This window comes from Trachurus trachurus, assembly GCF_905171665.1.
Source record: "Trachurus trachurus genome assembly, chromosome: 17".
NCBI lineage: Eukaryota > Metazoa > Chordata > Actinopteri > Carangiformes > Carangidae > Trachurus > Trachurus trachurus.
In genome coordinates this window covers 8,349,375-8,365,600 of record NC_139900.1, presented here as the reverse complement: position 1 = coordinate 8,365,600, position 16,226 = coordinate 8,349,375, and the positions used below count along the sequence as shown (strand labels likewise).

Here is a 16,226-nt window from a genome sequence, read left to right as displayed (position 1 = left end):
TAATAACAGTAAAACGGTAGAGTTAAAAAAGAATTCACCCCCCTCAGAGTGTGTGCGGGGGTAGAAACTATCGATTGAGACGAAAAAACGTGCTGACAACAGGCTTTGATCATGTTTATTGAGGATGTAAAATCAGCGATTTTAACATGGGGGTCTATGGAGAATGCTGCTTTCTGACACCAGCCCCCAGAGGAAACCGAGGGGATTGCAGTTTTTTGAACGCGGAAGTGAGCTTCACTTCTCAGACCGGCAACTGCCCCCTTGGTTTTACCTGTGAAAGTCACTATAACGGCCACTCGTAACTTCCGACCCGTGAACTCGTACCAGATCGAACTGGTACGCCTTCACAGGTCGGAAAAACACAAGTTACGGGTTGCCTTGAACGCACCATAACTTCTTGTCAGCCGATGGAGTTAGCAGCCCCCGCCCTCTCATGGATCTATTGGTCCTCGTCCCTACGTCACCACATTCAGGCGCATCCCTTGGCTGCACACACAGAGAGGACCGCCCCTTTATGCCGTTCTCTCTCCTCATTGGATAAAACTTGTAGGATACAAGGAAAGTTTTCTCCTCGGCTCAGAGCAGAGCAGAGTGACTGACAGACCAAACACTCTATGTAAGTGATTGCTGTCGGAAGATAGAACTATTTAAGACTTATAGTAACACAAAAATATCGCTTACTTCTGCTTTAATTATTGCCAAAAAGAGATCAATAGGTCTTCATCAGGCAGCGGGTCCTAAAAAAAATACCGAGAGGAGGAGGAGGAGGTGGTACTACTGAAGCTGTGACACCGTGTTAAAGTCTCTCTCTCTCCCTCCCTCCCTCCATCTCTCCCTCTCCCTCTCTCTCTGCTCCAGTCGGGGGTTTGAGGAGATCTCTCTTGGAGCTGGAGAGGAGAGGTCGGCCGTCTCTCTCCTCCGGCAGCCACCGGGCTTCTCTGCAGCTTCTTCATCCTCTTCATCCTCATCATCATGGATCTGGGGACTAAATCAAGAGTCGCTTGGATTACTATCGCTCAAGTCACCGTGCTGCTGCGTCTTCTCCTCCTTGTCTCCATCTCGGCCGGGACAACCGCAGAAGGTGAGCAGCAGCAGCCGACACTTTCCCCCGGAGGAGCTGCTCTGAACGCGGCTTCATCCTCCTGTCACGCTGCCTGCCTGCTCGGATTGTGTTATCCGGAGGCAGCTTTGTTTAGTTTTTAGTTGTTGTTTTTTTCTCTCTCTCTTGTCTTATCCACTTGTTATGTTAAATTGGACAGAGAGAGAGACAGAGAGAGGTTTTTCTGTGTCTGCGGGATTCAGTGCGTATCGGTTGCGCATCAGTGCTCGGTTGTGTGTGTGGAGGGGAAAAAGAGAAATAAATCGGCTAAAAGGCGAAGTTGAAGCGGTTTGATGTGAGGGATGATTCAATCTGTGATATTCACGAGAAACTGCAGGTTTAACACCGCTAACTATGAACGGTGGAGCAGCTGAACGAGTCGTGCGTATTTCTTTTTTTTTTGGAGTCGCCACTTCTACTCCACCCGCTCGTGTCACTCAGTGTGTTTATTGATTCTCAGTCCTTGTGGGGGGAAAAAATAAAAAATCTTTTACGTTTTACCAGAAGCAGCAGATCAGAGGAGCTGCAGGTTTTAGTCTCAGCTGTGGGTCTGAGTGGAGCCGCCTCATCCTCTGACTGTGCGCATAAAACAAGGTTATCTCTTTGTTTTCTGGTTAATTGGCTGCTCAGAGCAGCGTGGGGACTGAGCCAGTTGGCGGTCACACACTCCAGTCCACAGTGAGCGTGTGTGTGTGTGTGTGTGTGTGTGTGTGTGTGTGTGTGTGTGTGTGTGTGTGTGTGTGTGTGTGTGTGTGTGTGTGTGTGTGTGTGTGTGTGTGTTGGGTTGAGGACTGAGAGGTTGCTGGTTTGACTCCTGTGACAGTCTGTTGTTTCCCTCTAAATGCCACTGAGCGCTGAGCCAACTGCACTTGGCAGGTTGCTTGTCTGAAGGTTGTGTGTCAGTGTGTGAGTGTGAAGGGGAGATGAGGGGAGGAGTGTGTGTGTGTTTATGTGTGTTTATGTGTGTGTGTGATCCAGACTGCAGAGGAAGTCCTCCGTCCTCTCTTACAACACACTGATTCCCTCTGTCTCTCCCTTTTCTTTCCTTTTGTCTTACCTGACCTGCTGTGTCTGCAGAACATTTCCTTCTCTCCTCTCCTCTCCTCTCCTCTCCTCTCCTCTCCTCTCCTCTTCTCTCACCTGCACGACTTCATCAGTGGATCTCCTGAAAGTTTGGAAACAAATCGCCACGATTTAACCTCAAAGCGACGATGATGAAAAATGTAACTAAAGAGGAAACACGGATGAAGATGTGTTGAGATGTGGAGGAATGTCAGACCACGGTTCTTCATCCCTCCTTCCTTCCTTCCTCTGTGGAAGAACATCTACAATCAGCTTCACCAGAGCCTGTGAATCTCTTCTTCCTCTCTCCTCCTGCTGCTTCTGACTCAGATCTGCCGCTGACTCTCCGTCCTCTCCTCCCTCGCTTGGCTTTCTTCTCTCTCTCTCTCTCTTCCTGCATTTCCCCATCTGTATCTTTCCTCCCCAAAAAACATCTGTCTTTCTTCCTCTTCTGCTGATCTCTCTCTCTCTTTCTCCCTACCTGTTTCTCCTTCATCTCCTCTACCTGGATCTCTGCCTTCCTGCTGCATCACCCTTTTCATCCACAGTCTTTCTGTTTATCCTCTTTCTCTCCCTCTTTCTTGTCCACATTTCTTCACCTTCTTCCTCTCTCTGCTCTCCCTCCTGCTGCTCATTTGCATCATCATCTCATACTGTAGCTTCCATCTGTAGGAGGTTCATATTCTGGTCATTTTTTATAGCTGCTGGTATTTATGACGGAGAGTTTGATTGACATGTGATGCTAATAGATCATCTGTTCTGCACCATCTCATCTCTCTTTATCTGCTGCTTGTGTTTCTTCTCTGTGCTGCAGTAAAACACAAATGGAAACACAACAGTACTTTGTGATGTTCAGGTTCAGATTCAGGTTCAGTTTATTTCATGTCCCAAGGGGCAATTTGGGTTGCAGCTCATTACAGTAGATCACATAAAGGTATAAAACATAAAACATAGAAACATATGGAGCACGCATCATTATAGATAACAATATAAATAGCATGTGCACTGACTGTGATCAAAATATAAGAAATATGGCACTGAATAAGACAAAAATCCAAGATAATACGGTTAAGAACACAGTGTTTACGTAAAGTGCATCAGATAAAGTGCAGTCTCACAAGCAGGAGAAAAAACCTTCCTGTGGATGTTGTTGCTTTTCTGTTGAGTCAGTTTGTTTAATGCACAATAATACATTAATGCAATAATATGATTAACTTTTTTTTAACCCTCTGAAATCTCAGGGTATTGTGTCAACTTTTAAAAGGAACTTGTATATACAGTGTATAACCATTGACTGTAAAAAAAAAAAAAAATGAATGTAGCATCCGTGACGTCACCCATTGGTTTTGGGGAGTCGTTTTTGTGACTCAAATATGGCTGCGTGTTGGCGAGAATTTTAGCCTAATAACAGTAAAACGGTAGAGTTAAAAAAAAAATTCACCCCCCTCAGAGTGTGTGCGGGGGTAGAAACTATCGGTTGAGACCAAAAAACGTGCTGACACCAGGCTTTGATCATGTTTACTGAGGCTGTAAAGTCGGCGATTTTAACATGGGGGTCTATGGAGAATGCTGCTTTCTGACACCAGCCCCCAGAGGAAGCCGAGGGGATTGCAGTTTGTTGAACGAGGAAGTGACTTCACTTCTCAGACCGACAACTGCCCCCTTGTGTATAACATAATACTTGTGTGTTTTGTATCATATTGTTCAGAATAATCTCATCTCAGACAGACTTTTTTTTCTCCAGAGCGCTGTACAAACATTTTTCAAGGCTGTCTAGTAGTTTATGCAGAGTCTCTCAGGAATATAAAGTGGAGAGTGTAGAGTAGAGAGCCTATGGATCCTTACAACGTTAAACCATATTTAACATTTCTACGCTGTAACGTCACAAAGATATTAACAGAAACAGGCGTCGACCTCTGAGAGTCAAGGTTAAACAGATATTTGTTATGCAACACACACTTGGTTACCATCATAGTAACCATCCACACCTGGGCTGCGTTCGTCTTCCCCGCCACCATCATAATATAAGGGCTGTTCCATTTCTCTGAACAGCTGAAGTGAACTTGGTGAGAGTGAGTATCATCAATGGTCACTCCAGAGCTGTGTATCACCCACAATGCATTGCAGTGGCGCACGAAAAATACATCCATGCGGTGGCAATAATAATAACCTCAAACACCTCAAACAAAGAAAATGAATGAAAGGGGTCAGTAAATATTCAATTAGACTAGTTTAGCAGTGGCAACATGTCAGAGCAAACAATTTACAACTGATAGTATAAATATTTAATAACTTATTTGTCACAAAAAAAAAACTTGTGTCAAAAGAGTCTTTTTATCTGACGTTTCATATTCATATCCACTCAGTTGGTGCGTGTGTTGATGTGTAGTTTAAAGAGACCACGAGGAGTTTTGCTTTTGGTTATGAAAGAGTCTCATATTAATGTGGATGAAGCTACGTTACCCACTTGTTAATGGGTCCATTTTCGATAAATATATCGCTTTATCTTTATCTTCATTTTGATATTATTATTTAGTGGTCGACTCGACCAGCATTTACTAGTTTCAGTTGCCCGGACGCTGCCCGAATCGTCGCTTATGGTCGGAACTATACGACGGTATCTGATCGTCTTCGAACCTCTGACTTTCGTTCTTGATTAATGAAAACATTCTTGGCAAATGTTTTCGCTTTCGTCCGTCTTGCACCGGTCCAAGAATTTCACAGAGCAGCGCGGAGGCTCATGGGAAACGTAGTGTGAAAACACTTCGCTTTCCGAAACTCCTCGTAGTCCCTTTTAATAAGGCATTTTAATCGGGATTGGTCTGATGAGGAGACAGAGCTCATCATCAGTGAAAGAGACAGATAGACAAAGTGAAAGAGTATTATAGAGCTATAGATATATCTATTATTGAATTTTAACTGTAAACCGGCCAGCCCTGGCCCCCTGCAGCCCTGGACTTTGTTGCTCTCTAACAAAAATCACCTGTCATGGTTGTTACAGCCACTAGAGGGCCTTCAATTACCCATAACACCCCTCTTTTCATATTTTCCGCTTTAAAGATCTCCAACAGAGTCCAAACCAATGCTTTGTCCAAGCAGAATATGTCATTTTTTCTTACAGTCAAGTGATGTTGGGATCATTATTCACTGTCGTTATCGTCCCAGCATCATCTTTGCCTAGTCAGGATTCCCTCCTATCAAAATTGAATGTTTAATTTAGCCTTCGTATTGTATTTTTCTAGCTGCTATCAGTGTTTTCTGCTCTGTGTGTCTTATTTTTTCCTGTGGTTTCTCTTTCTTTTCTTAGCCTCTCTCTCTCTCTCTCTCTCTCTCTCTCTCTGCTTGTCTGTATTTGTCTATCTCTGTTTATCTCGCCCGGCCTGACAAAGCAGCACACTCATCATGCACGGACCATAAACCTCGGCAGCATAATAATTTAAGTCTGCAGAGGTAGAGGGATCCCATGCTGCATGTTTCAGTCTGAGCTTCATATCTCCATCCTCCTCCGTCCTCACTGCCTCTTTGTGGTTCACTGTTCATTATGGAGGTTGTACAAAATGACAACAAAGTAGAAATACATATTTTAACAACCACAGATGGTGCTCTGATGACTTGTTAGCCGGAGGAGTGAAACGTTGGGGTTTATGTGTCGAGATTCGAGGAAGTCAGAGTGTGAAACAGCTTCCTGCCGGGCCGTAAAGTCACTGTGCATTTAATCGCCTTCTAGTATGACAACATTAAAGTCGTTCAGCGGCCCAGAGACTGGCAGCCAGATGACTAAAATGTAAATGAAAACGAGCCTCTCAGTTGCCAGAAGCAGTGATCTGCCGTTTAGTCATAGGTGCTGCAAGTTAGTTTGAGTGTCGGAGAGGAAGGAGGTGAGTTGTTCTTTACACTTAAAGGAAATATGCAGATTTCTTCAGGCTTTTTAATTTTTTTTTATCTCTGTCATTTCACAAGTGGCTCAAGATAAATGCTGCAACATTTTATTAAACGGGGCGACTGGGCAGCTACAGCTCAGGAGAAGCAGGAGGTTGGTCATTGACAATGGTGAGCACCTCATGGCCCAGTTGTTGAAAAATGCGTGCTAAAATGCCCTCTCGGGAGCTAAAATGTGTGCTAAATTGCACAAAATGCATGCCAAAGTGCCCTCTTGGGAGCCAAAACGCGTGCTAAAGTGCCCTCTTGGGAAACTCACGCTAAATTGCACAAAATGCGTGCTAAAATGCCCTCTTGGGAGCCAAAACACGTGCTAAAGTGCCCTCTTGGGAAACGCATGCTAAAGTGCCCAAAATGCGTGCTAAAGTGCCCTCTTGGGAGCCAAAATGCGTGCTAAAGTGTCCTCTTGGGAAACGCATGCTAAAGTGCCGAAAATACGTGCTAAAGTGCCCTCTTGGGAGCCAAAATGTGTGCTAAATTGCCCAAAATGCGTGCTGAAGTGCCTTCTTGGGAGCCAAAATGTGTGCTAAATTGCCCAAAATGCGTGCTGAAGTGCCTTCTTGGGAGCCAAAATGTGTGCTAAATTGCCCAAAATGCGTGCTGAAGTGCCTTCTTGGGAGCCAAAATGTGTGCTAAATTGCCCAAAATGCGTGCTAAAGTGCCCTCTTGCGAAACTCATGCTAAATTGCCCAAAATGCGTGCTAAAGTGAGGACACACTGTATGCGCCCTTTTCTTTTCTTTTTTCTTTTCGCCCCTGCCCTTCAAAAAGTCTGTGCACGCCACTGGTCATTGATCATTTTGTTGGTGGTTCAACCCCCAGCCAATCCCAGTCCACACACGGAGGTGTCCTTGGCCAAGATACTGAACCTGAATTGCCCCCCCCAAAAAAAAAAAAAAAACCGAGCATCTGTTGGATGCAACTCTGTAGAAGGTAAAAAACGAGACAGTTTCTTTCTTTCACAGAGCTCCTAGCCCGCGGCTCACAGCTCCCATGGCCCCGGGCTGAGTTATTACATTTCAGCCTAGAGTGTCACGGTATCTGCACCGAACTTCATGTCGGTCCATACAGTCGTTGTTGAGATGTTTCTGTCAAAAGCCACGAGTGTCGACCTGCTGGAGCCTGAAGGAAAAGTTTGACCACAGACAGTCGGCGGGGTCAGAGCAGAGGCTTCCACCTCTGGGGACGAATTTGCATCTAAATGGTTCAGCAGCCGTTGTGTGTAGCCTAGTGCAGTTTAGTCTGGACCACGGTGGTGAACCAACATTGTGCATGACTGGACTTTTGCAGTGCAATGATAATGCATTCTGGGAAATGTAGGACACTTGGATAAGTTATAATGTGGTAAATCTGTCTGGGAGTGATGCAGCGTGTCACAGAATAATACCTGGTGTATGGAGACGGGGATTTAAACTTAAAACTAGACACCACAGATATCTCTATGGAAAATATTCTTATGTATGCATAGCAAGAATATACATATTGTATATAGCTGCCGATAAATCAAGAGACCACTTCAAAATGATGAGTTTCTTTCGTTTTTGTTTTATTCTATTAACTACTACTGACAACATTTCTCCCAAAATTGAAATAAAAATATTGTCAGTTAGAGCATTTGTTGGCAGAAAATGACAAAAATAGTAAGTCTTTTCAGACCTTGAATAGTCTGAGCTGAAAGAAGGTCGCTGCTGCGATTAGCCTCTCATTGGCCGGAACGAGCCAGTTCCCTGTTGCAGTTTTCACCGTCCCCTCGGAGAAAGGAAACAACAACAGGAACCACGGATATTTCGATATGACTGTAAAGATATTCAGAGAGTATGTTTACGCCGTTCGCTGTCCAAGAAGGCCGTTCTGGCTTGTTTGCCGACCGGCTATGGCAAAAGTTTTATTGATCAAGCTTGGCCCATCGTCTTGTAGGCGTGCCGTTGCTGTGGCACCGCCCACAGCGATTGTGATTGGTTGATAGAAATCCAAACAGCCGGGGCGTTTCTTTCCTCCGATCTCAGAATCGGAGTCGGACCAGCCAGAGCGAGACTAGACCTTGAATAATGCAAAGAAAACAAGTTCATATTAATTCCTAAACAACATAACATGCATATTTTAACTTGTTGGTATTTAAAAAAAACACTGGAATGGACTGAGTGCCATACATGTAGAGATGCTTCTTAAGAAACATATGTGAAAGTGGTCTCTTGATTTTTTCCACGGTGACATGAATGTGTGTGTATGTAGCTATAGGGAAGCTTGTATTTTGTATTGATCAAGTAGAAACCTTTGTTCACACTCACCTCAGTGAAGCGTCAACTCAGTAACGACCTCACTGCTGTGGTTTTTTGTTTTCATGACGTCGTTGTCGCAGTCTTCTGGTCTCATTTATCTGTTAGTGGTTTGACAACAGCTGCCTGTTGTGATAGAGGAACGAGCGTTGAGTAGTTTATTTTGACAGACAGCTGATTGGACAGATTATTGTTTATGGCTGTGAAAGTTGTGCTTGGACTTGGATACAAACACCAGACTGTGATGTGTGACTGAGAAGTGTGTGAGTTAGATACAGTAATGCATTTCTTCTCCCAAGTTAACTCGAGGATTCACACTCAGGAAATGATTAGATTTGGTTCTCTTGTCTCTCTCAAACAGGCCGTCGTCCATCTGGTTTGTACCTTAACATTTTGAATTCTAACAATTTTCCTCACTTTAAACCCTGAGCTGAACATCAGAAACATCACAGACCCTCATGGTGGATTGATCCTTCCAGCTGTGAACTAACCGATGCTCTGACCTCGTCACACACACACACACACACACACACACCGTCTGACGTGGTTAACAGAAGCTGAAAGATGAACATAGTATGTCGGTGCGAGCAGACATTGAGTCTTGAAGATCCTAAGTATTAGTGCAGTGGTGTATTTAGAAGGGGTGTGCCAAAAAATCAATTCACGTAAGAATCACAATTCTCATTTAATACGATTCAGAATCGATATAAAATGTCCCAAAATCGATTTTAAGGAATAAAAAAAATTAAACAAATCTGCTGCTGTCGGCCTCCAGTTCCTTAGAATTTAAAAGGCAGCATGTTTAACTGCACTAGGTTTTTTAATAAAGAGGCATTTTTAATTTTGTTACTTAAGCAATATGTGATATTGCTTTTATGCAACAGTTTCAACATTTCCATCTAAGCATGGATACATGTTTAAAACTCAATAAGTGTGAAAAAGACACTTTAGTCATTCTGTCTTGCAAAGCAGACTGGAGTAGATCATGAGGATCCTCTGCACACCGATACACTGAAGCAGAAATCATTAGGAATCAAATCGCTTTGAATCGAAAATCGGTTTTGAATCGAATCGTAGCCCCAAAAATCAGAATCGAATCAAATCGTGAGATAGTAAAAGATTCCCAGCCCTAGTATTTAGACTTAGACTCTATTTGTCCCAGAAGGGAAATTTGTTTCCACTCGACTGTTCATATAAACAAATAAACACATGAAGCAGCAAAACAGAATACAGTAGCACACACATAGCACACAAAAGCAGACACTTCATGAACAGTGTATGGCACAGTTTGTGAGGTTTGAATCTGACTAAAGGCGTGGTTGTACATAGTATCTAAACATTTATCTCATTTATTTAAACCTTGTTATATAACAGACACTAGTGTGAGCTGTGTGGATGTGGAGCCAGTGAAAACAGACTTCATCTTTAATTATTCCTCACATACAGAGACGGTGTTAGAGACTGTTGTTGGTCTGCGGCGTCTCTGATTGTGACCTCAGAAAGTTTTATTGTCTTACTGTATGACTCGTTTTGCTCTGATTTATTTCTCCCCGTTCCTCCGAGCGCTGCGCCACTTTGAATTTATTTTTGTACGAATTACTGAGTTTAATTAGCTTTGTTGTATTGTTTGTTGCTGGTTTTTCTCCAGATGCCTTCAGAAATCCTCTGGATTCTTTTGATTAGCTTTTTTTTTTTTCTTTTTATAACCCTTTTGGATAATTCATCTGCCTCTGAAGATATAAATTTGGTTCGTTCTAAATATGTCAGGTTTGAGTTGAGTTTTTGTTGTCGGGTTGTTAGAAAACTGTGCCCTAAGTGTTTCCTTTGTACTCTTCAAAAGGAGTTGTATTTAAACAAAGTAAAAACTCGGACTGAGAGGGGAAGTTGTGTCTTGTCATATAAATATTACACAACACATATTTGTACTTTTTGCCCTATAAGAACCAGAAAAGACACGGTTGATTCAGCCTCTTTCCTCTGTAGCAACTGCGGCTGATTTGAAGCAGTGAGTGTGTTCACAGGGAAACACAGATTTCCTCCTCCATCAACATAATGAGAAAATCCGTTAAAATCCGTAATGGGCAGAAGACAGAAGACGTACTGTAGCAGCCTGGAGTGAAAAGAGACATCTGACCCTCTGCTAAACACAGCAAAGTGTCTCTGTTGCTGCTTCATTGGGTACAAGCTATAAATGATCAAACAGCATATTCCCAATTTAAACTAAAAGATTCGTTCTGTGCTGCTACATTTAATCCATCAGTGAAGTTAGAGGAGTTACATCTCTGAAATGGTGTTCAGTCTGAAATGGCACACTTTTTTTTCTCTTTCCTTTCCCAGAATGCCTCTCAGGAGGAGGTGGTTGTCCTCTGTGGTGTACGATATACTGTACAGTGTGTGTAGGTGGGTGGAGTTAAGAGTTTCCAGAAGAGAGAACAATGTCACACAGGCAGCGAGCTGTTCCCCAGCTGCTCAGACAACAATGAGGCTTTTAGAGAAGATACTCTGGGTGTAAAAAAAAATTGGTCTCCTGCCTCCTCTGATGGATCCATCTCTGTGACAGTGTCGAACATTGGTGCAAAAGAGGCTGAAGTGTGGGATGCTGCAGAAAAACATCTCTGTAATTACTTGTGTTTGGAGTTGTTGAATCATATTCAGTGGAAACCCCAAACATACATACAGTATGTACATGTGAATAAGGATAATGCAACACATGTGTAACCAACACGTCACCTCCCTGCAGCTGGAAATGACTCTTATGTGAAGTGAGGAGGAGACCAAACTTGAATAATATAAATTATTACCGGTATATCATCAAAGGGTCCATTATTTACATTTTTAATGTGTTTTATTTGAAGTGCTGATCAATAAGAAGATAAAGTACAGGTGCATCTCAATAAATTAGAATATCATGGAAACTTTTATTTATGTCAGTAATTCAATTCAGAAAGTGAAACTAATACATTATATAGACCGATTACATACAGAACGAAACATTTAATCTCTTTATTTATTTAAGTTCTTTTAATTATAAAGATTATGGCTTAACATTTAATGAAGACCTAAAATTCAGTATCTCAAAAAAATTGAATATTACAAAAGACCAATTTAAAAAAGCATTTTTAATATGGAAATGTTGGCCTAATGAAAAGTAAGTCCATCTACAGTATATGCACTCAATACTTGGTTGGGGATGTTTGACTTGAACTACTGGAATGGACTTTTCCCATTATATTATTTTAATTGATTGAGATACACCTCACCTGTGTATTTGTTATTTTAAGAACCAGAAACCATCTCAGTGTAGTTTTCCATCTCGTCTCTCAGCTTCTCTCTGGAGCTCTAGAAACAACAGGTCGCTGTCAGCCAATCAGAAGAGAGGAGGCTCTGAGCCTCTCTTCTGATTGGCTGACTGATTTCTGAGCAATTGAATAAAAAGAGAGCCGATTTCAGGCAAAAACACTCAGAAAGTGTTGGACGGTGGGTGCAGGTGGTGGGCGGGGCTTGATGGTGGTTTTGTTGTGACATCACAAAGTCACAGGAAACCTTGACAGCTTAATACAGGGTGTGTGTGTTTTCTCTAAGGCTTTGTTTATATACAACTGCTTCAACAGGTTCAAAGAACACATGGAAATCTCACTGTGTAATTATTGGACCATTAAAGATTTGGTCGATAATTCTCCTCATATCACATGTTGCCACTGGACCAGCTCTTAATAAACATTGCAGGGTAATGCAGCTTTAAAAACATAGAACTGCACCCAGAGGCGAACCGAATAAAACATGCAGGAAACAATTAACTCAGCTCATTGATCTTCATGGTGACAGATTTTCCTACAGCCATTACACCGTACCTCCGAATTCAGTTTATTAATAAAATAATGAGGTCAATAATACACATGTCAGGACTCGAGGTGAAGGAAAACAGCAGAGAGGCTTAAGGCTGTATCGACAAAAAAGGAGGGTTCAGGACGGATCGATACGTGGAGGAACTATAGTGTTCTCCCTGTGAGGCAGGAAACCTGGTTAGAGCTGAGACGAGCTGAAACTTTAATGTTTCTTGTGGGGTGGGAATAAGTCAGTGCAGTGGGAAAAAGAAAAGGAAAACATATAAATAAAAGAAAGAAAGAAATGAATCAAATATGGGAAACACTCGACGCTGAAGGCTAAAGTGGCGTCAAGCTCGTATGTTAGTTGTCGTTAGGTGATTTTACATTTAAGACAGGAAGACGGTGCAGGGAGACAAGATAATAATCATCATACCTGATGTTATATTCTCAGCAGCTTGTATGATCAGATGAGTAGCATGGTTTTAAAGGGATAGTTCAACATTTTGGCAAATTGGCCCAAAATGTTGAACTATAAATGGTCTGTATTTATATAGCGCTTTTTACTATACCTGAACGATACCCAAAGCGCTTTACAGTACATACATCGCATTCACCCATTCACACACTGATGGCGGAATGCTGCCATGCAAGGCGCTAAACGTTACGAAACTGAGCCGTTTTCGAGGTAAATACAGGGTAAATACAGAGACTGCTTGCTGAAAAACTGTCCCTGAACGCAACGCGCATCAGCGGTTTTGCATGAATGTCCCTCTAAAACAACTCTGTGTGGTAACGTTGTGTTATTATCTCATAGCGTGGTGAATGTGCAGGTCACAACTTGTCCACCAGAGCGTTGTGGAGTTGTTGGATTGTGTATTTGATGAGTTTGATGAGGGAAACCAAGAAATCCCATAATGAGCCTCCGTAGCGTAGCTCTGAGCAGCTCACGGCTCTGCTCCGCCGTTCTAAAAACAGCTTGCACCGACAATTAAAGGTAACAAACCTACTGCTATGACTATAGGGATTATGGCAATGGGACAATTTGACTAAATGTTGAACTATCCCTTTAATAATCCAGGCTGATCAATACTGAGCAGATTAGGAGCTGTTCAAAGGTGAGCAGTTAAATACTGTAAATGCTGATGGTGCAGCAGGTGATTGAGTTGTGTTGCCACCAGCTGCTGCAGAAGTCAGTCAGTACCTTGATATGAAAACTTTTAATCCCAGAGGAAATCTCCGTCATTTAACAGCCATGACCAAAAACACAGAGAAATAAACCAGCGCTCCCTGAAACCAATAAGTCTGTCGTCCTTCAGCCAGCGACTCCCCAGAGACGCCACCTGTAGTACATCATTCGCTTAATAATCTCCAACATTTTCATTTGTTTCAGTGCTTTGCCTGAGCCGGGGGCGAGGCCGGGCCAGAGCTGTTATTGAGAGCGACTTGAAGGAGTTGAAAGAAAAAAAAAAAGTCCTGAGAGGGTTGAGTTGATATTTTTGCGTTTATTCGGCTTCTGAGCAGCAGAAAGAAATCGAGCTGCTTTTCATTCCTGCTTATTATAGAGAGACACTGCAGCCTGTTGTTCTGCTGAAAGACTTAACACACCGGGTGTCGACGGACGTGGCAGCTGGAAACTGAGCAGTGAGATATGAATTTCAACTGATTCAGCACCAAATCATTTACTATATCAGTGAGTTGTAGGTTGAATAACACATAAGCGCCTCTTTCTATGGTGCAACATGCATCAACTGCATCCTGTGAAACGATCACACACGTCGAGTCTACACCTGTTTAAGACTGTTTCAACAGTGAAACATTCAAAAAGGAGGATTTGTTGCATAGCTGCATTGGTTTTAGCGAGGTGTTCCTAATGAACTACCAGTTATTATCATCATTTTCCCGTGCAGAATGCGTAAAAATTCGTGGAGCTTGCATGATTTCATAATCCCCACATTTCCATTGCAAAAAAGACACTTGTATATCTTCGCATAAAGTTGAAAAATGTTGCATGTTTACTTCACACAGGAGGGAGCAGCCATATCCCCCCTGTTGCCTTGGGAACGATATGATGTGACGTCAGGGCCGTTGCTAGGAATTCTGGGCCCCTTTAAAGAATACTAAAGTGGGCCCCTCCCCCTAACTTTTCTTTTTTTTTTTTCTTAGACTACGTATGTATTATCGTTTTTTATTTAGCCTTCTTTGTTTTGATGCTAATGCAGCATTACACTGCAAAAACTCAAGTATCTTAGCAAGAATATTTGTCTTATTTCTAGTCAAAATGTAATTTCTAGTCAAAACAAATCTCATTATACTTAAAATAAGACACATCATATTAAAAGTAGCTTGTTTTTAGACACTTTTTACTTCTTTCAAGCATATTTTCACTTGGAATAAGTAGAAAAAATCTGATAGTGGAGCAAGTTTTTCTTCCTTATTACAAGCACAAAAAACTTACTTTCACTGGCAGATTTTTCTATCTATTGCGAATTTAAGTGAAAATGATCTAAAAACAAGTTAATTTTTAGGTAATGAGTCTTATTTTAAGTGGAAAGAGATTGGTTTTGACTAGAAATGAGACATTTGGACAAGAAATAAGACAAATATTCTTGGAAAGATGTTGAGTTTTTACAGTGTACTATGAGTATTAGTCAGGGTCTTACGCAGAATAAATCAGTCATACAAAGATTAGACTACTGGGGTTTTTATGGGCCCCACTGGGCGCTGGGCCCCTGGAATTATCATCACCTTTCTCCCCTATACAACGGCCCTGTGTGACGTGATTACGCGACGTGTAACACCTTGAGAGCCCAGAAGGTACAGAAGTGAGAACAGGATGTTGGGGAAATCACTTTTTTTTCTGTTTTCATCTAATCGCGTTATCTTTCCAGCTATTTATACAGCGTTACAAAAAACCATCAGCTTTCATCCACCAGCATTAGACTACAGACAATCATCATCAACATCTCTCCACTACCTGTTTTGGTCTGTCATGTAGCTATATTTTTTTTTACTGATAGTTTATAAAACATATATATATATTTGGCAGAAAATTGGACACTAACAAAACAAGTTGGGGGAGGGGGTGCAGATCATTCATACATCTTGTTCTCCAAGTTTGTTTCGTTTCCATCAACTAAACGTCCATGAAGTCCTTCAACCAGACAGTCAGTATTAAAGCAGCTAAGCTCTTGTGAGTTCTAGTTCATCAATATAATTAGTTTAACAGACTATTTAACTACAATTTGAAATGTCCGTTAATAATTTGAACACCGCGGCCCGTGGAGCTGAACACGTTGAAAAACATCTTCATCAGTGTGACAGCGCGAGTGGCGTTGGGTTTTTACAGCTACCACAGATTCCTTAACAGTGACTTCATCATTTCACACAACAGGTGTAGAACCACAGAGCTGCTGCAGGAGGATTACAGTAAATAATGAATAAATTTAAAAAGAAAGAAAGAAAGAAAGAAAGCTTTTCTTTGGAAGAAAAGATGTGTAGGATTGTTTGACCTTGGAGGTGAATAACTGAATGACTTTTGATTTCACCGTGTACTGAGCTTTACTCTGTTAAAACGTAGGAATAATTTTAGGAAACAAACAAAGAGCCAGCAAGAGAAAATACGACTCTTATTGTATCGGGAATGCAGCGACCTTCCTTATGATGAAATTAAATGTCTTTTTGATCTATTCAGGAGTGAATTTATCTCACGACAGTTTTCAAATGGAAAACAAAACACGATGTCCAGTGTGACCCCTGATTCACAGCTCTGATGAAAACTGAACATTTACTACGACTGTTAGTTCTCCTAGTTCACAAGAACCAGCAGAAAATCCTGGCTGCTCTTTGTCTAATATGCTCCCTGCTATTATAACTACTAATAAATAATAGGTTAGGCAGCCTTAGAGCAGCACAAAAAGAAATTAAATACAGATACAGATTTAAAAAAAGATTTACACAAGCTATATATGCAATTATGCTTGGATCAATCATTTCTTCTTGTTTTTAATTATTTATGATTTTCAGA

General features: G+C 41.8%; 1 protein-coding gene across 1 annotated transcript in view; it reads left to right on the top strand.

The window, feature by feature from the left end:
• Positions 1 to 972: 972 nt before the first annotated feature.
• LOC311000275 (contactin-associated protein-like 4) overlaps positions 973 to 16,226 on the top strand; it is a gene marked incomplete at both ends in the record, with an annotated part of 157,971 nt that continues 142,717 nt past the window's right edge. The window contains one exon of the mRNA XM_083990944.1: positions 973 to 1,081. Coding sequence (XP_083847070.1) covers positions 973 to 1,081 — 109 coding nt within the window. The remainder of the gene's footprint in view (positions 1,082 to 16,226) is intronic.